At 39.7% G+C, this 20,991-nt stretch overlaps 2 protein-coding genes across 3 annotated transcripts in view; one reads left to right on the top strand and one right to left on the bottom strand.

The window, feature by feature from the left end:
- The window catches only part of olfm2a (olfactomedin 2a), a 90,135-nt gene that overhangs the window by 2,326 nt on the left and 66,818 nt on the right, over positions 1–20,991 (bottom strand). For both annotated transcript variants that reach the window (XM_056252939.1, XM_056252931.1), the window contains exons 2-5: positions 14,151–14,300; positions 6,084–6,239; positions 3,639–3,858; positions 2,959–3,065 (exon numbers count right to left, since the gene is read on the bottom strand). In XM_056252939.1, the coding sequence (XP_056108914.1) occupies positions 2,959–3,065; positions 3,639–3,858; positions 6,084–6,239; positions 14,151–14,300 (633 nt within the window). The remainder of the gene's footprint in view (positions 1–2,958; positions 3,066–3,638; positions 3,859–6,083; positions 6,240–14,150; positions 14,301–20,991) is intronic.
- Positions 1–20,991, top strand: part of dnmt1 (DNA (cytosine-5-)-methyltransferase 1) — a 265,280-nt gene that overhangs the window by 215,060 nt on the left and 29,229 nt on the right. The window lies entirely within an intron of this gene.

Raw genomic sequence — 20,991 nt, 5'->3', positions numbered from 1 at the left:
CCCCCATCTTCACCAAGCCATGCTCCGTGCACTCTTTATTAACACGTCGTAATGAAACTTCAGACAGTCAGCTTATTTAGGAGGGTTATTATGTTCTTTCTCCTGCATAATGAAGCCCCTCTGAGGATTTAACGCTCCCCTGCTATCCTTTGCCTCCTCCCCTCCTTCCTCCCTCCCCCCTGCATTCTCCCTCCCTGCCTCTTCCCCCATTTCTCATTCCACAGAGAGATGCTGTGCATTTTTATTTTTAGGCTACTGTGGGGCTGTGTGGTGACTGGAGAGGAGGAGAGCAGGTGACTTATGGACAGGCAGGATAATTGGAACATTAAGTATAGCATTTCCTTTGTGGGCTAAACGAGTCCCCGTAGATCAGCGAGTGGAACCGTGGTCACACTGTGGTCGGCCCGTCTCCGCCTTCTAAATAAAATGCCATATGTTGTGCTTTGGATACTGGTGTCTGCATCTTTAAGCAACGCCGTGTGTGACTTGGCGAATCTAAGGATTGGTGCATGCTCAGAGGATGCCTTGCTTGATTGATATGTTTCCATTAGTTCCATTGCTGTGATGTATTTGTCACTTTATATGATTGTTGATTGATATTGGCGAGTGATGTGATCATTAAAGTCAAAGACAAAGGACTGTATCATTGGAGATGAACTTTCAGCTTGCAGTATCAATTTAGATGCTTGCCCCCATGGAAGAGAATAATTGATGATCATTGCCTGTTGTCCTCTCTCCATGTCAGTCGTTTTATGGTGGAAATTTAAAAAGACTGAAGGCTTCACGGACAGAGAAAACAATAGCTAGAATGATCAATAGATAAAATGATAGATCGAAATAAATTAGGTAAAAACACTTAATTTCCCAGAATTTACTATTGAGTGTTTTGAATTCCTGCCATTCAAATTCAAATAAAAAATTGGTCAACACTATTCTCCACCAACATTGTCAGGGTCGTCACCAAAACTAACATAGCCAGTGGACAATATAGGTTTATATGGGTTGGCCCCCTCACATCTGGACCCAATGAGTAGATCACACCTTAGAGCTCTTCAGCCCTGCTTTGGGGACCCACTGTCCTGGGCCCAGTTGTTCAAAAAGTTTAATCTGGATCAGAATGATCTGGATTTGGAAATACCATGTTTTGCTATCCAGGATCAGGTAAAGTTTTTAATATTTCAATGCTTTTGCATTCTCTCTAAAAAGTTTTGCGTAGTGTTCACCCGAGGGTTCACCACATTTGTTACAATATTTATTAATCTTTGTTAATGTTAGTTAATAAAAATACAGCTGTTCATTGTTTGTTCACATTAGTTCACAGTGCATTAACTAATGTTAACAAATACAACCTTTGATTTTAATAACGTATTAGTAAATGTTGAAATTAATATTAACTAAGATTAATAAATGTTGAAGAGGTATTGTTCATTCTTAGTTCATGTTAACTAAGGTAGTTAACTAATGAACCGTATTGTAAAGCGTTACCCTTTAACAGTTAAACTAATCAAGAGCAAAATAAAAACATATATGTGTGTGTATATTACATGATACAAATGTATATTTTGTCAAGTTTAAAAGTTTTATAACATTTTTGTGGGATCAGTATAATCCTGATTTTTTTGGATCAAAGGTATCCCAATCTTACTAACACTATGTTTACATGGAAACGATCTGAAGAGAGAACGCAAAAGTGGCGTTGCGTTATCACTTTTTATTCTGCGTTTAGACGAGCGTTATGGGTGGGAAATCTGCGTGCATATGGTGACGCAAAAGTGTGTGAAATTCGATGTAGTATGCACTCCAGGCGGCTAGGTGGCAATGTGAAGCAGATCTGTGCCTTCACTGTCTAGCAGACTTTTGTGTTTTTACCCTTTAGACGGGGAGGCGACGGTGGAGCGTTTTTAAGATTTCCACTCTGGAGGGTGGTTTCACTTTTTTGCGTTTTTAAGCCCCAAAAAACGCTGTCACCGTGTAAACGAAAGGCACATCTGATAAAATATTTTTACTTTTTCACCCGCGAGCGTTCTCGTGTAAACAGGTCCTAAAAGGTTTTGAACAACACAAACTGATGATTTGATCCAGATCAAAACCAAGATAGGATTTTGTGATCTAATCTGATTTCAGAATACTTTTTTCTTTTGAACAACCCATTTTCAAGATTTGATCCAATCTGATAGCCGAAATTTGAAAAATCACTTTTGCAAAAATTGAGGATTTTAGCTCCAACCCTAATCAAACACACCCGAACAAGCTAATCAAGCTCTTTAGGATCGCTTCAAAAAGCACATTAGTGTGAAATTCAGGTTGGATATTAACTTTGCTGGACAGTGGGTCTCCAGGAGGAGGGTTGAAGACCTCTGCCTCAAAGGCTTGTTCTCCAACCCTGGTCCTGGAGGCACACCAACAGTTTACATTTTTCGATTTCTCCTTTATCTGACCCATCCATTTTTGGTATTGAAGCATCAACTAACGAGCTGATCAGTTGAATCATGTGTGGTTGATTAGGGAGAATTTGAAAATCTGTAGTGTTGGTGTGCCTCCAGGAACAGGGTTGGGAAAAACTGCCTTAGAGGACCTTTGTTGGGCACCCTCATTACTGGGCCCAGGACGAGCTAGTAATTCCTGGCAGTGATTGGCGTTTGCCTAAACAAGTTGTTAATATCCAACCCCCTGATGGATTAATTAACATGGGGACTGTGGCTCTGACAGGAGATGTGAAGATTGAGGGAAGAATGGAGTGTGAGTATGAGCATAATAGAGAAGGAAAGAGAGGGAGGGAGAAAATGGTGGAAGAACCATCCATCAGTGACTCAGCTCTCACTGCTGAAGAGTAGCTTCACTGTACCAAAACACTGACTCAGTCACAGTGTGTGTATGATTGTGTGTCTATGGGGAGAGGCGGCTCATAACAGTGGCAGTGATGGAGTGATAAGAGTGTTGCGGTACGGTCGTTCTTACCCTATTATCGGAGCTGGGGATCATTGTGTCAGTCATCCAGGAGCCGAACCTTGACCCTGAGGCGCGAACTGTGATGGGGTTACTAACGCCAGTTAGCTTCCCGCACCCTGGCGAAAGAACACAGGGGACACCATAAATGACGGCTTCAACGAAACTCGGATGCACCAGCCAGCGTTAAATTGCCAAAAGCGACTTTTATGGAGCAGAACGAATATCCGTTAGATCATCGTTTTGGATTTTATTGTGAAGTCATCAGTTTCACCGTGAATAGAACATGAGCTTGTCTCATCATGCATCTGAAAGCCAATTACTCTTTCAGCCAAATGAACTTTGGACGTTTCGGGTGCAAGAGTTGCTGGCTGGCTGTTTTTAACGTTCTAACGTTAAATTGCTTATCTAATTGGACAGCAAGCACATTTTGACTTAATTGGGTCTAATGTGATGATCTCAACCATCCGACATGTCTAGTTTACTTTTGCTTTTTCAATTTAAAAGCAAATTACTGCAGCTGCTCTAAAATAACCCTGCAAATAATCCTGCCAAACGAGTCCTGCACTGAGAAGTCAAAATTATTTCTATATTCTTCTTGTCGCAGGTCACACACTGCCAGTCCACAGTCAATAGCCGCCAATTCCTGATTATTAAAATCAGCTCAAACCCACTTCTACTAAATGTCTTACCAAGTTTCTGCATGCAGGAGTGCAGGCGAGTCTCCAGCAGTAGCACTCGCTGCCTGAGCTCCTCGTAGTCGTAGGCTCCCATCTCCTCTTGAATGGCCATGAGTACCAGGGACAGATTCCTCACCTCCTCCCTCAGCCGCAGGATCATTCTTGCATCCGCCTTGTATTGCTCCAGCACTGGCAGCAGGGGAAGCAGCTGAGTAACCTTGTCCTTTAACTCCTGAGGGGGAAGGAAGGAGTGCAATGGTGGTTAGGAGTGAAAACGAAAGATGAGAAACGGTTAATCTCCCTCTGACAGAGGTCTGGGAATTTGCAGTCGGCTCACATTAACTATTCAGCATGTTCATCTCCAACCTTTCATCTCGCATGACCGGTCTCCGGCCCCTGGATCCGAATGCATCCTCACATGAGAACCGAGTATTGATTGTGTGCATCTGCAATCTCTCACAATCTACCACTTGTCTGACGCAGCGACACAGGCCCACTCATCAGAGAACTGTCAGCTCTCTACCTCGGTGGGACCAAGCGGCTATGAAAGTACTAAAACTTGTGGGCTGATCTCAGCTCAGTTACGGGCGAACTGGCCGGCCTGGCATAGGCTTATAGGCTGAGGTGTATCAATAAAGGGGGTCGGAACAGCAGGTGTATCAATAAAGCATGCTAACCACAGGAGGGGCTGTTTCCTCCTTGTTAAAGTTTATCGTAAATCTGGTGATGGAGCTGCTCTCAGCCCTGCAGCGCCACATCATAAATCTCATTTTCCTGTTCCGTGACACAAAAATTTAGTCTCGTTAATCTCCCACCCTGCCATAGGCGACTTTGAGCTCTCAACATTCATCAGCAGCCTCGCCGAAATAAAGCCGGGCTTTGAGACACCCACTCTTTGAAATAGTGCTTTTAACACTGGCACATCTCGCAAATTTTTCACAGCTCCAGCAGAGAGGAAGAGATGAAAAAAAGGATTATGGCGCTTTGAACATGTATCGATAGATGAGGAATGATTTCTGGAAAATTTTGGAATCATTTTCTATGCAGCGTTTGGAGAGATGACTCAGACCGCAGGAGAGCGGGGTGGATGGGTAAGTGGTGGTGGAGTGCATTCTGAATGATAGTGATACCCCTGGGAAAAGTGTCGGTGGCTTCCATTCCACTCTTTTTAGCAGACGGCTACATGTCACTCATCTTAAAGCTCTTCCATTTAGTCCTTTGTATATCGTTAACGAGTCCTTCAACTATCCTGAGATCATACAGAGTTACAAGCACACTATCACATTTAAAAGATGCAAGAATGAAGCGGTCTGAATCTTAGCCTTTAGGAGAGCAGCTGCAAGCTAAAAAGAACAGAAAAACATAACCTTTTGTATGCACATACACACACTTATTACTGAAGCTCCATGTTCATTTGAGGTGAATTTGAATTCTCTCAGAGGACCTTTGGTATGTCTCAATTAAACACAACAATCAAGTTGTATTGAAGGTTAGTGCCAGTGTCTATGACACGTAGGGACAGAGGCGCCAGAATGAGTTTTAGAGAAGGGTGGCTGAAGGTAGGCGGGTTGTCATGTCAGTATAAAAATACTGAGGCTGTGAATACTAATTAGTGTGCACTAATGTTGCTCAATCTCCAGTCATGTAACCAAATGAATATTAATGCTAAACTTAGCCTTGGTTGATCCCAGCACACACAGCACATCCCCCTAATAATCCTATGGTTTCCATTTGTTTTTGTTTTTTGGGAACCAAATAAGAACATTTTGGGAACGTTCTTTTTAGGTTCTTTTTTTGTAACCAAAATTAAACCTTCCCAGTTTTTTTTTATTAATTTTTTTGCAATAACCTAAAGAGAACTTATACAGAACATAATCTAATGGTTTTATCTTCATAAAACATTCTGCAAACCTAAAAAGAATGTAATTTCCAAAAATAAATCTTTCCTGGCTAACCCAAAACAAACCTTGAAAACACATTTTTTTGGGGGAATGTTCTGAGAACATTATGGGAACAAATGTATTGTTCCCAGAACATTTTGGGAACCAACAATTGTTAGCTGGGATTTGCTTGGTGTTTTAGATATTTCACATAGTTTTGACATTGATATCCAGTAGGAAGCCAGTTTTACATGTCAAATTATTTTTTAAATATTTATTAATATACTCAGTATGTGTATCAAGTATCAAATTTGAATAGATTTATTTCCAATGTCATCTACACAATTATTGTCTCGACCTTTTCTGATTGACTGATTGACCTTTTCTAGTGAAAAATAAATATACCTTATATTATTTTATGCTAAGAATACTACAATATAAATACCCTGCAATTGTACTTTCATTATGAATTATATATTAATTATTATTCTAATTATTAATTAGTATAATAAATGTATATCATTTGTCTGCTATATTGGAACTACTACTTCTGTACTTAATGCACTTGAAAACACACCTGAAAACTCTTGGGGTTGAGGCTGCGTGGATTTTCAGAGGCAGTCTTCAGTTTGCCGTCCACTGTTTTCATGAGGTTCTCTGTCTCTCTCACGTACTGCAGGTCTCTGTACGTCCTCAGATCTAGCACCTCCATGGATTGAGTGATATTCTGAACCTGTTAAATACAACAAAACAAAGTCAAAACAGTGTGATGCATCAGGGAATGTTTTATTTTGAGGGCACAACAGTGTGAAGCCTTCAATTTGTTGTAGTTCAAATCAGCCTTCCTACATATTCAGACCTCCCGCCGAGCATCTTGCCCACATCAACAGACTGGGCGACGGGAGCGTGACTGTTGATCAGCAGCACACACACACCCAACTAGCTCCTATAAACTCCTACATACTCCCAGAGGCCACATACACACACACACACACATAGAAAGAGTCACACAACCTCCTCCTGGCTGCATTTCAAATCAAACCGGATATGGATTGCATGCTGGTATTCTCCTCATGTCTTCACTGATGTGCATGAGGGGCCTTGTCTAATGAGCTGATCTGCATAGCTGTCAGACCCAATGGTCACACTTAGAGCTGAAGATTGTGGATGTTTGGACTTGGGCAAGGGTTAGGTGGGATCACATATTCACTGTGCATTCACTTATTGTGTGTCATGCATGTCGCTGAATGCTTAGGAGGGCTGAGTATACTCACGCTCTCTCTCTCTCTCACACACACACACACACACACACACACACACACACAAGAGGCTGGGTGGCGTTAGTTTAATTCTGAACACATCTCTTTCAGAGAGGGACTGACCCAGGTGTCCTCATTAGTCTGCGTTTTATTAAGCAGGAGCATTAGTGCCTCACAGCTGCTGGCATACCCACACACACATTTTATTTTGAGTGGTTGAGTTATGTGAGAGTACGGCTGTAGATAAGGTGTTTAGACCCCGACAGTGGGGCAAGGCAGGATTTAAGGTAGAGTTTGGGGCAAGATTTAAAGGGATAGTTCACTCAAAAATGAAAAATCTGTCATCATTTACTGCCTCTCATGTCGTTCCAACGTTTTATGACTTCCTTTCTTCTGCAGAACGCAAACAAAGATATTTTGAAGATATTTCTGTCCATACAGTATTATCAAGGTCAATGAAGAGATCATGATTACTTTGATGAACAGACCGATTCTTAATTAACTCTCGAATCAAATCAAAACATTCATCAACTTGCATGTACACAGACTACATCAAATATCATGATGATTAAGAACCAACGAGGCTTGATGTTAGATGACTTTGAGGTTTATATTTGATCAGCAGCGGCTCGCCGACCTCCCGCCGACCTGCCTGCCTGTTTTAATTTTTTATAATCTCTCGTTTTGAAAAATAATCCGTGTTAATTACATTCTAATAATGGTTTTACTTTAAAATGTGTTTAGAACTCTCCAGAATGATATTTGCATTCACTTTCAACGCTGTTACGTTTATCATGTTGGTGTAGTAGGTTATGAGCCAATAGGCTACTCCCTGGGCTCCAGTTCGCTCAGCCCTACAGTGCTGGAATTAAAGCCAATGGTTCCCCGGTTGCTACGCAAAAAAAGGCTCTGAAAATATCGCCAGTAGTACCAAGATTAGAGCAGTGAGTGCACCTGCTGCACCACGGGACATTTACCTCAGAGAGGAGTGTGAGTGCAGCATGGCGGCGCCGGCGACGTTGAGTAGCACTAATGTAGTCTTGGGAGTTTAGCTAGCCCCAAATTCAGTTAAATAGGAGATAAACGGAGAAAATGAGAGAAATGTGTGTGATTGTGGCTTGGTGTCTTGTACAGTGACAAGAGTTTAACCCTTGTTTAAGTTTAAGGCCTTGTCTTTTTGGATATATATATATATTTCAAAATATGCATACAACCCATATCTTTTAAATGTATTGTTTGCTTTAAATTAAATTAAGATTGTACGTTTGGTAATTGAACTTGAATGAATTTAACATCAATGTGCTATGTTTCAGGGGCCATATTCATAAAGAATTTTATCTTACCACCAGGGGCGGATCTACCGGGGTGGCATAGGGTGGCAAATGCCACCCTAAAGGAAAGCCTTGCCACCCCTGCTGCCACCCCAGTTGGCGGCAACGAATTAAAAGTTATGGCCAATTTGACAATTTACGAACGCGAATCTCCAATGTCCGACTGCAGTGAATTCGCTCCGTGCATAATATGACGACCGTTGACGTTCGTACTTAATTGTGTGGGCAAATACTTCCGGTGATCTGACCGCGAGAGCGGGAGACAGCGAGAGCAAGAGACAACAGCGACCGAGTTCCATTACCAGAGAGATAAGTTTTCAACCCGACCAAATTTTTAAATGCATATATCATTTTCAGTGTATTTCACCTGTGCGTTTCTATGCTTTATATTACTGCATTTATTTTGTGCAAGTGAGATGAGTAAAGAACATCTGTTTCATATATCATTATCTGTCTGGTGTTTATAAGCAGTAGCCTACAGTATTTTACTACGTGTAAAATATACACAAACTTAGCTATATTAAGTTGTTTGTGTACAGTTAAAAATATAAATGTAAAATATGTGATAATAATATTGATCGAGCAATTGATGTAAGTAAGTAAAAATACATGCGCAGAATTAAGAAAATATTATTTAATATTTATGGAGATAAATTTTAGCCTATGATAAAGCAAACGTGTGAATGTTCACAGGGTATTTTATTTAATATTATAACTATTATTATATAGTAGTGGACACTATACACTATACAGACACTATATCACAACTAAAAAGAGTTTTGAGGTTTTTTTTTGTTCAATTTGCACACTGAATATGGGTTGGAGCTCTTTATTTTGAACTCTCAAAGTGCACCAGATTGATGAATTTAACATTAAAAAGCACAAAATTTTCTTACGGGGGAGCATGCCCCCGAACCCCCCTAGAGGGACAGAGGTGCACTCTGCACTCACCACAGATTTCCATGGGAAAAACCGGTATGCAGCTTATAGCTTGTTTTAGGATTCATCACTGTGGAGTATAGTTCAACTGAGTATAGTTCAACTTTTAGTATAGTTCAACCCCCAACCCCCCCCACACACACACAAAACAGATACAAATAATGCCCTTTTGTAGTGTGTTACACATACGATTTCTCATCAAACTGTGTTAACTGTGATTAAATTCAGTATATATACGTCTGCCATGTTGCCACCCCTCAAAAATTCCTGCCCCCCTCTTGCCACCCCATAAATATTTTCCTAGATCCGCCCCTGCTTACCACTAGGAGTACTCCTAAATCGCACTAAAATATTTTAGCTAGGAGTTTTCTCTTAAAAGTTATTCACAACGCCTTTCAGACCTACTCTTAGTAAGGAAAAATGACAACTACTAAACTAAGAGTGAATCTTCGTTGCTATGGATGACGTGAATTCTCGTGCACGAGCTTCCTCGCAATGATCACGGTGATTGGTTGTTAGATGACAGGGCCATCATGCGGAGCATAACACAGACGCAACAAATCATGGAATTACGACATCTAAATATGTCTGTGTCCTACACAAAATAATAATAGTAATGCCATCGAAATGCATATAATGACATGTTTGTGCAGGCCCCAGTGAAGTGTAATTCTAAAAAGGCAGAGAGAGAGAAAAAAGTCGTGAATTAAATTAAATTAAATCAAGGTAGCCTAATACCTTAATGAAAACCGCCACTTGCCTAATAATGAAAAACGACACTTACATTAACACTTGCTTGGTTAATTGACATCCTATTAGCCTAAATAGACTACTTAAAGCAAGGAAATATTGCTCCTATTGAAGTAATAGGTGAATGACGGTGGATTATGAACTCGCCAAAACGGAAAAGAAAGCCCAACTGGACGCAGGATCAGTTACTGCTGCTGGCCCAGTTGGTGCTAAAAAAAAAAAAAAAACATAATAAAAGGCAAATTCGGCACAGCAAAAATCAAGCAAAACTAAGCGCGAGACATGGTGCGCTACAATCCTTTGTGAATAGGTCTTAGTGAGTCCTCTCGACTTCTTTTAAGCTGTCCCAGACTTAGATGCTACTTTTAGGGCTAAAATGCTTAGTGAATTACTCTTAGTGAAAAAAATGAGGAGTCCTAAAGTTAGGAGTGACATGCCCATTATTTTTAGGAGTTGCTCCTAAATTCGCCAGTTAGGAGCTACGTTTAGCCATACAATTCTTTGTGAATACGGCCCCAGATCAATATATTTGTTTTCCTTAAAATGAACACTAACTTTATTCTCATCTGAATTATAAATAATTTATTTCTGTATAAAGTAATACTACCATTAAAAAACACATTTGGTTTTCCTTTTTAATCAATGTAGAATGTGTAACTTAAATTAATATTGTCTTTTTAGACCATTGGTATTGACTGGTTTGAGTTCTTTTATTGGTATAAGGGACATGGCCTAAAATACACCAGAATGCAGGAAATCACATCTACGAAATTCAAAATTTTGAATGAATTTTGAATCAAAATTTTAGTATTTGATGTAGTTTTTGTACATTTGCGTTAATCGATGTTGTGATTTGATAGTGAATAAAGGCTTAAATGTTGATCTGTTCATCATGCAAAGAGATTGTATCACATTAGAAGACAATATAGGGTACAACGAGGCTAAAGGCGCACTAGGGTAAAAAGGCTTTTCTTTTAAACCACTGGATGGCACAAAAAATCAGCAAATGAGAATCAAAAATTTTGACTATATTTTGAGACAAAGTTCTTGTTAATGATTTTCAGTTTTGTTCAAGGTAATTAAAGCAACAGTTTTTCAATAACGGAAGAATATGTTAAAGTATGGTATTTGGGGTAAAAGGCGCATCTGCTGTTGGGGCGAAAGGCACAATAATCATTAAAATGATAATAAATAACTGGCTGACTTTTCCATTTGTTGACATGACAAAGTTTTAGATGGTAAATATCATATATTACGTTGAATGTCCACCTTAGAGATAATCACCATATTTATAACGAAACCATCATATTTAAAAATATATATATATATTAATCATATCGTAAAATATATTTATTGTTACTACTGTAAAGCTATATTAAGTTATTATGAGATCTCATTCAATGCTTTCAGAATCTTTACTTTATAAAATAATTTTGTTTCTGTAGCCTATTTTTAAAATGAACAAAAATTGTTTTATTAATCAAAATAAACCGAAAATAGTACATACTTTACAAAGTGATTGTTTTGAACAAGTATTAACTTAGACAAATATTAAAAACATATTATTTTAGCTAAAGTATTTGTATAAATTATTTGTGCCTTTCCCCGTGTGTGTGGTAAAAGGTCCCACCTTGCCACCTCATACAGTACATTTGAAAGATTTTAATCAAGCAAACCACTTTTATAATTGATTTTCACACAAAATCTGTTGCTCCATAAATTTTCAATACAAACATAAATAATTTATTTCTCCAATGCACTCTGGGAGTAATAAGGTGTGCCTTTACCCCTGTTATACCTACATTACACTAGTCGTATGAATTAATTTCAAGCTACCTTTATTTCCTTTTTGAAACTTAAAAATGTTGGACCCCAATGACTCTCATAATATAGAAACATTCCCTGAAACATTTGTCAAAATGTCTTTTTTTTTCAAGCACAGCCTTAAGAAAGAGTTTGGAATGACATGACGGTGAATAAATAATGACAGAGTTTTCATTTTTAGGTGAACCATTCCTTTAAGGTAGTTATATTGAGGTAGACTGGCCTCATTGACTCGCAAATTTGCCTCTCAGGAATCCCTCTCCAAACGGTTTCATTTTCATCCTCTATTACTCTCTATCTGCCTCTCTCTTCATCTCAGCCTCCATCAGCTGTGCTCATTAACTAGTCAAACAGCTGCTTCCTATTGTAGTGTGATTCCAAAGCTCTCTCTGATTCAGTGAGTGTAATGTTGATGGGGACGTGTGGTTCTTAATGGGCTGCTGTTCACAGATGAGGCTGGAAACCACTGAGGGGTTGGTGAGGAAGGAGGAAATGAGGGCCGGTCAACTGGCTGAGAGTCCAACACTCTATTTATGCCAGCACTTTGCATTTAACTGCCAATCAATTGAACCACGCATATCAACAGACTCAATACCCAACCGTTTCTCTGTAGCAAAACATCTCTCATCTCTCTCTCTCTTCTTGATTTCTTTTTATATTGCAATTTCTCTCCTTATATTTTGTGTTGGATACTTCAACTGGTTGACCAATCTCAGCAACTATTAAACAGCGATTTAAACAGTATTATAGCAATCTGGCTATTGGGTTCCACCACATTGACCAGCAACAAAAAAAACAAAAAACACCACTAGCCAAGTTAAACCAGTCTGAACCAGCATGGAAATTCATGCTGATCCAAGAAGGTCTTTTTTGGAGTGCTCTCCGTTTCCCCATCTCGTTCCTCCTTTATCTTTTTCTTCACACCAGGTCAGTAGGTGAACTATGAAATAGAAATAGTGGCCAGTCAAGCATAGTTAGATGGTATTTTTCTCTCTCATCGCCACATTGCTGATTTCGGATTCAGCCAACATAATTTCCTCGTTATTTTCACCTGGGATGTTTCCATGACAACACAGCACCGCGTCCATCAGCGCAATAGCTGTTCTTAGGACAGAAATGTCTTATTACTGCTGTTAACATAACGGTTGCAAATAATTACATTTTACACAAAAAAAAAAGGTTTTATAATATGCTTTATTTATCTGTGTGTGAGTGTTACAACTTTAAAAATTGGTGTCTCATCTTTAACATTTCTTACCTATGACACTTATTTAAACATAACATTACAAAAATGTTACTGATGTAGGCTATAGCTTATAATCAGTAACATTGTACAAATTTGGGTTATATCTTACCCTTGTGTTCTTTTTCTATATCTTTTTTCTATTTTATTTTTTAGTTCTTTGTTAACTCTAATACATTTTGTATATTGTATACAAAGTTGTATGTCATAAACATGTCATCTCTGTATGTTTTGCAAGAAAAAAAAGTCATTGATTTCTATTTGCATGTGTTTTCTTCATTTGCAGCGCGTTGAGCTCTCTCGGCCACCGTACGGGTGACCTACTACTTCCGGTGAGATTCTGAAGTGTGCATATACGATGGACACTTTAATATCCCATGAGGCCACGGGAGAGGATTCATGAATAGCAGTGAAGCGACGTAATTGACGCTGGTAGGTCACGTGACAATGACATCATGTTGAATGTACTACACACATTCATACTATATAAAACATACTCTTTTTTTTTAAGATGTTAAGTAATTACTTATTCAAAATAAGTACCTACTCAAGAGAGTATGCGATTTCGGATGCAGCCAATGTCACGTGTGTACCTTACTTCTTTTCACCGCTGATTCCTGATGGTTTAGAGGACAATTACTCTGAGTCGCCCCCCTGTCGTTTCAAAGAATAGTACAATGGCGAGCGTGTCAAGTATAAATGCCTCGTCCGTTTGTGGAGGAGCGGAGGCTCGTGGTGTGGAGCCAGGCGAAAGAAAAAAAGCCTTGATATCTAGAACACATGTAAAACTTAGATTGGGCTTAATATTTTATTTTGTGTTCAACAGATAAAAGTAATATATGATACCGACTTGGAAATACATTCTGTCTTCATTTACTCACCAATGACGACTATTTTCATTTTTGTTCATCTCTGTGAGTGAATTTAAGGCTTTTAGTAAAGCTTGTGCATTGAGTGCTCCATTTCCTGATTCAGGAGGTACTTTATGTTTTTTCCAGCTGTTCTTTGCCTGGTCCCAATCTAATGCGTATGATTAGGAAAAAATAAAAAAAAACCTCCTAACGGCTCAGCAGAATGAATCCAATTTCACAGCAGTATTTAGGACGCGTCCTCTTTTAGGCGGTTGTTTTGCATCATGTACTTTCACAAACTTTCTCTAATGAGCAACAGTATTGTATAATGTTTGGGGATCCATGTTTAATGACTGTGTAATATGTACAAAACATTACTCTGCTAGGATTTGCTCTTGACAAGTGTGCGTCATTTAGGTTATTGTGCATGTAACAGGCAATTGTCACCTTCTCCATTAGTTGACGGAGCTGTCTGCTACGTGGGTCTCGATTACACATGTTCTGTGCTGGAGCCACAACGGTGCAGATACATTTCCCATCTGCGTCCTGTGCCGAGCTGTAGATCTGCCAGCCCTCCTCTGGGCTCGGATACAGGGCCTGCACAGAGAAAGAGATGGGGAGATGAAAAAAAAAAAAAGAGCTAGAGAAGGATGCATGGAGAGACAGAGTAAAATGCATGAGCAAAATAGAATGTGGCATCTGTGAGAGGAGGAGGTTTTGATCAGCTTAGACACTTGGAGGAAATAGAGCCGCTTTGGATCGATAAAGCTGCTTTTTCATTGGGGGTGGAGTCAGGAGATGGATGTCTTGAAACAGTGTACATGCTCAAACGTAGACACACACACACACCCCTAACCCTAATACATCGCTTAATATAAGCTGTTTTCCTCATTGGGACCAAAAAAATGTCCCCACAAGGATTTCGGATATTGCCTTTAGGGATGCACCGATCATGTTTTCTCATGGCTGATTCCGATTTTTTTACAAGCAAATTGGCCCATTCCGTTGCCGGTTTTTTTTTTCTCTTTAAGTAAATTTATTTGTTGTTTATTTGCTCTATTACAAGCCAAAATGGCCTTTTAACAAAAAATATCTGTAGCCATTTCAAATTAGAGGCAACCACTTCCAATGGAAAATTGCAATCCAAACAAGGATGCTACACACATGTAGCTTGAGCAATTGTTTTTGATTTAAACAGGATTGTGTAAGAATGGTCTGACTTGACAGATTATGCTACATAAGACACACTTGCACAACACAAAAACAGAATGAAAATTCACTCTCTGCCAGTAGGTGGCGCTTATGTAACAGCAGCAATTTCGTTTTCTCGGTTAGCGCTGTACACAAACCAGCGCTGCGCTTATAAACTACTTTATCCGGAGGTAAGAAAGTAAATGCCATCAAACCTTTTCTGAAGACAGTTCGTTCCCTTCAGAGATACATTCATATAAACCCCAACACCAATTCAATGTTTATATTTTCATATATTTCACGCATCGCAAACAGTGAGCTTGTTGTGCCTGGTACAGTATTTTCTCTGTTCTCCTCTTTGTGTCCGTCATTCGGCATGTCCCGTTTCTGGTCGTGTTAACGTCCTGTTTACAGACTTCATAATATTTCCACACAAGTGACATTTAGGGAAATGATTGCAATGCAGTTTGTGGGCAAGTCCTGAATAGAGATCAGCCAAAATAAAAATAAAACCGGTCGACCTGTGCATCTATTATTGCCATCTTTGTAGGGACATTTTTTCCCCCCATAATGTCGGGAATACACACACACACACTTTATGTAGACTTTCGATATGCGTAATTGGTTTTATACTGTAGAAACGGCATATTCTCTCCCCCTACACTAACCCTCCCCTAAACCTTTCAAAAAACAGCTGTTTTCCTCACTGGGCCCGACCAAATGGCCACACAATGTCAAACATTTGACTATCTTTACCTTTATGAGGACATTTGGTCCTCTTAATATAGGTTAAACAAGAACACACACAAATGACACACACATTTGGTTTTGGGGGGGTTTTCATAGTGGGGACTTTCCTTTTACTCCTATTGTTTTTATACAGAGTTATTTTGATTATTGATATTTTCTAAATCAAAACTCACACCTTTCTGCTTTTTCATTTGATTAAATAGTAAATGTTCAATCCACAACATTTGTGGCATAATTTTGATGACCAAAAGGACCTCGTCCATAGTTTCCTTTATAAAGAAAAACACAAAAAACACAGCAAACAGACATCAAGGTTATATTGAGGTATTTACAATGGAACTAAATGGGGCCAATTTAAAAGCAGAAGTGTGAAGCTTATAATTTTAAAAAGGCACTTACATTCATTCTTCTGTTAAAGCTTGTATTATTTGAGCTGTGAATGGGCTTAAATACTTTTTATGGTTTATGGTGTAGTGTTAACTTGTCAATACATTTGTAAAATTGAATACACAATTAGCAAGCTTTTTTTTAAACACAATTTTTAAACTCATTATTTATCTCCTGTGGCTATAGTATTATTGAAATGGAGAGAAATGTATTCTTTGCTGGGTGGTCCTATTTACTTCCATTTTAAGAGCCTCACTGTAGCTCAGATTTTCAAGTGGAGGACAAGTAGAGATTAATTGTTGAGGTAATCAACATTTTGGCATAAATGCTTTTAATTGAGCTACTAAACCAGGAATATTCTAATAAGACACTATTTGGTATGTTAATGAAGGTGGTTTTCAGGTTTTACTATCCCTAAAGACTAAAAGAAGAATAAAACTAGATTGGAAAAGAACAATTGATTGTCAATAAAAAAGGATAGCATTCACAAGAAAAAGGAGTGGCAATAAAATGTCTCCTTCTGCTGTAACCTTCCCATTTTCATTCTTTCTTACCCTCTACGGTGTTTTTCAATATCTCTCTCTCTCTCTCTCTCTCTCTCTCTCTCTCTCTCTCTCTCTCTCTCTCTCTCTCTCTCTCTCTCTCTCCCCACACTTCCCCGATCAGATTAAATGACCGAGAGGACAGAGAGACTATGTGATTGGAGAGTAAAGCAGCAGCCGCCCCATGAGCTCACTGTCACTTCCCGTCACATCCTGCCAATCCCTGCCACTCTTCTCTCTTTCTGTCTCCTTCACATTTTCACTCCCTCCACATCCTTTTCTTCCACACTCTGTCCTCCCCTCACCTTCCCATCTGTCCCTTCTTCCCGTGTCTTCGGCTCGGTTTGTCTCTGGGCAATTTCTCTCGCTCGCTTACTCGATTTAATTCAAATTATAGCAATTCGACTCAATAATGCTTTATTAGACTGCCAGGCAAATGTAATTTCACAAAATCAAAAGGAATTGATTTGTAAATTTAGGTGTGGAGGCAATAAAAAATACAGGTTCCACGAACACAAATAATCACAATGAGTGTTATTCGTTCAAGTCAAATGTGTGTGTATATCTCCTTTCCCAATATTGTTTCAAAGCAGCTTTACAGATGGTTATACTGTTATGTCTCAATAATGCCTAAGTGCTTTAACATACAGCAAGTTCTAGGGCTAGGCGATATGATGATTTATATTGCGAAAATACGAGTGATCCTTCAGGTTTAGATCTTGTTATATTTTATGTATAGTGTTGTCTAATACATCAGTGCCTCAGTTACTTGGGCAAACGTATGAGAGCTCAAACGCAATTAAGAGATTTAAATGCTGGTTGGCTTTGCTCTAAGTGAGAGTAAGCTATTCTCAAAAAGCTTTAATGAAAATAGGATTAGTTGTTGCAGGTGAAAAGTCTGAAAAAGTCTGAAATGTTCTCCTAAAGTAAAAACTAGTGCTGGGCAACGCTAAAAAATTTTAATCGCGATTAATCTTATGAATTTATTGCGATTAATCGCGATTAATCGCATTGTTACGCGCAAGAGTGAATAATGAATTCTAAAGTAGTGTATTGCGCACTTTTGATTTAAACGTATGCTATCCTTGTGCTCAGCTCTTTTGACAAACAACTCTGATTATATCAAGGCACCTCAATATCTGTGTTTTGACAGTCAGTTTTGTTTCATTCGACAATTTCTTTGACTTCTCTGCTAGTCAAGTAACATGCACATTTTGGATCCCTTTGAAGATCTGTGTTGATTCGTTGTGGAGTTGCAATTCATTTGAACCATCTAATGATGCTTGTCTTTTCAATTTCATCAGTTTGTTGAGTCTGGAGATGCGGACGGAAAATTGATTGTTGTTTTGATTAATTCTGGCTTGAGAATATTTCTCTCTGTGCATCTGTTTTTCCCAATTTATCCTCCATCTCTGTCTCTACCCTTGAGCACATTTTCGTTTAGGTAGCATGGGCTCCATATTTTCAGTAACAACCTCTCTTTTTTTTCTCTCTCTCAAAAGAAAAACTAAATACAAAAGAAACAGACAAAACACACCAACTTGATGAAATGACATTACAGATTATAGGGCTAAAAATACACCAAACTGCTTTTTTTCCCACCCAGTAGATTAGGACACATATAAAATCTCCCATCTCATTCCAGTGAAGGTGCCTGCAAAGCCTGAAGGCATGAGACACACACACACACACACACACACGCGCGCACAGACAGTTCCTGGTGGTTCAGATTCACACTCAGATTCGTTACGGTTGGGCTTAGCTCAGTCATTTGCCTCATTCCTTCTGTTCATCTAACCTCTTGCTTGTTGATTTGCATAAGAATGCCACATTTATTATAAATTGTTATAAGCTGTTATTAATGTCTCTCTGGGCATAGTGCTATTTTCCAGTCTGGCTTTCAGCAGCTGTCAAATCTAGCAGGGTCCTCGCTTCCATTAGCAGTGATTTTCTGTGCTTCGTGTCACTGTCATCAAACACTTGCTGAAACTGCTCTGCCATCCATGCAGGAATTTTCCCAGGTGAGCTGATGCAGAAATCCAACCGTCTCTGCGAGATCAGCACGGACAGGTCTTGCTCCGAGACGCCGTGCGCTGACACTACGCTCTGCTGACCACTCATAGCCGACATGAGACCAGCCCGAGCGTATCTCGCCCTGGCCTGAAAGAATGCGCTATTGCTTGGGTCTTCGATTCCCATCCCAGTGTATTACCACCCTAACATTTCATCATCATCCTCATTCCCATCCCGACGGACCTGCGGCTTAGTGTCTGAGCACGTCAGATACGGTTACCGTCGAGCTCCGACTCAATCTATACGCCAATCTGCCACCCGCAGTCCCTCAAGAGGATAAAAGCGTCGCATCAATCATCAGTGCGGTACATGCACCTCACATGTTAAACATCAGCGTGGCACGTGTGCCCATCCGACGGGCGGAATATATAAGCCGCATAAATATGCTTTCTGTTCATTAATGTTGCATAAATGTTGAGTTTTAATTTAAGAACTGATTAGAATCACCCCTGGACTCATTACCACCCACCAATTCATTCTGCTGTAATTTCCTCTCATCTACTGCTAATGGCAGAGTAGAGTACGGGGGGCACACTCTCACACACACACACACCATATCACTTACAGATGTGTGAAGCATCTCGCCCTTATTCTGACGATCCCATCCCATCCAGCATGCATGTGGGTGCATGTTAAGGAATAGCCAGTTATTTATGAACAAACAGGTCAGACGTAATGAGCAACGGTTTAATTAGTAACGGTTGAGCTGCCATCCGTAAACGTCAGGGTGAGTGTATCTGCACGCATCTGTTTTTTTACCCCTCATTTGCATTTAACACTCGGCAAACGATCAAATTACTCTGTCAGTAGCGCGCAGTCTATTTGCCGGCATTTAAGACGACAAGCGAGTGAATTAATTATCAGTGAAGTTGCTGATCATTCGTTTCTAATACTGTATCTTATGCAGTGATGAATGGTACGTCTTCTATGTTCATTTTAGTTGTTGTTCTAACCTGCTGTGATCATGGTGATGAGCAGGAGCTGCTTGGTTTCAATTTCTGTCGCATTGATCAGGGTAACCCTGTCTGCAGTGAAATCACAGTGGTCCAAAATACAACTGTAGATTAACTCTTTCCCCGCCAAACACGGAATTTTCCGGTATTTACAAGAAAACGCTTACCCGCCAAACACGGAATTTTACACGGGGTTTTACACAAAGATATTAATAATAGTTTTGAAAAGAATGTTTAAAATCATACTCTTATAAGATATGAAGATGCCAGTCATATCTGAAGCCTAATAAAAGCCATTTTATTGTACGTTGAGCGGGTCGCCTCAAGGGGGTGGCCATTTTGAATCGCATGGCACACTGGGTGCCGCTCAATCAGCTCCCTAGCTTCCAAGTTAGTGAATAAGTATATTGTGTACATCAGCGGTTCTCAAAGTGTGGGGCGCGCCTCACTGGTGGGGAATAGAGACGTGACAGGTGGGGCGCGCCAAACGGGAGGAAATTTTCCTTTTTATGCCTTTATATCTTTATCCAGACATCCCAAATGTCCCGGAAGTTCCGGGAGTCTCCCGCATATTGATAGCGGCTCCTTGACGCCCGCAAATGAGATCCAATCTCCCGGAATCTGGAGCAAGACCGCGCACTACAGTATAGAGTGACTGTGCGCGCGCGTGTGTGTGTGTGTGACTATTAATGCAGCACGTGTGAGAGCAAACCGTCCTTATAGCTGTGTCTTGCCGCTTATTAGACCGATCACCCCCGGGGGCGACGACAATTAACAGGAATTCCCCACCCCCAAAATAATGATTGACGTGACGTCGGCATATTAATTGTAACGGAACAAACTTTTGCGCCCATAGATATGTGGCCTATGTTTCGTGGCGATGGGTAGCTGGAAGCTGTTTCATGCGTAAGTGGGGGCTGAGGGCTGGGTTGGAAAATATGTGACATCATTATCTTGTGGCTTACGACAAGACATGAAATTTCTCTGAACATTGAACATGATTTGAGAGTGGCAGTATCAAGCCTGCAACCCTGCTTTGAGAAATTGTGCAATGCAAAACAGGCTCATTGCAGTCACTAATGCAGGGATAAATAGACCTGTCTTGCCAAATGGATTTCTCTTCTTTTCTTTTTTTAGCAGATTGCAAAGTGGTACTTTTATTTCTTTTCTATTTTTGAGGCACTTTTATTTTCTCTATTTTTGAATTTCATGCCAGTTATGAAACAGATGCACTTCATTTTCTTTATTTTTGAACTTACTGTTATTTGATGTAGATAGTTAGTTTGTATTTAGATACAACTTGTTACTATACTGATACTACTTGTTACTTCAATAAATTGGAACATTTTAAGCTTGTTACGTATTTCATTAGCATTGTGTCGGGGCGATGGG

The sequence above is a fragment of the Rhinichthys klamathensis genome, unplaced genomic scaffold (assembly GCF_029890125.1).
Source record: "Rhinichthys klamathensis goyatoka isolate OS25496 unplaced genomic scaffold, OSU_Roscu_1.1 h1tg000004l_1, whole genome shotgun sequence".
NCBI lineage: Eukaryota > Metazoa > Chordata > Actinopteri > Cypriniformes > Leuciscidae > Rhinichthys > Rhinichthys klamathensis.
Note: the sequence above shows the minus strand (reverse complement) of the source record. Positions and strands in the feature narration are given on the sequence as shown.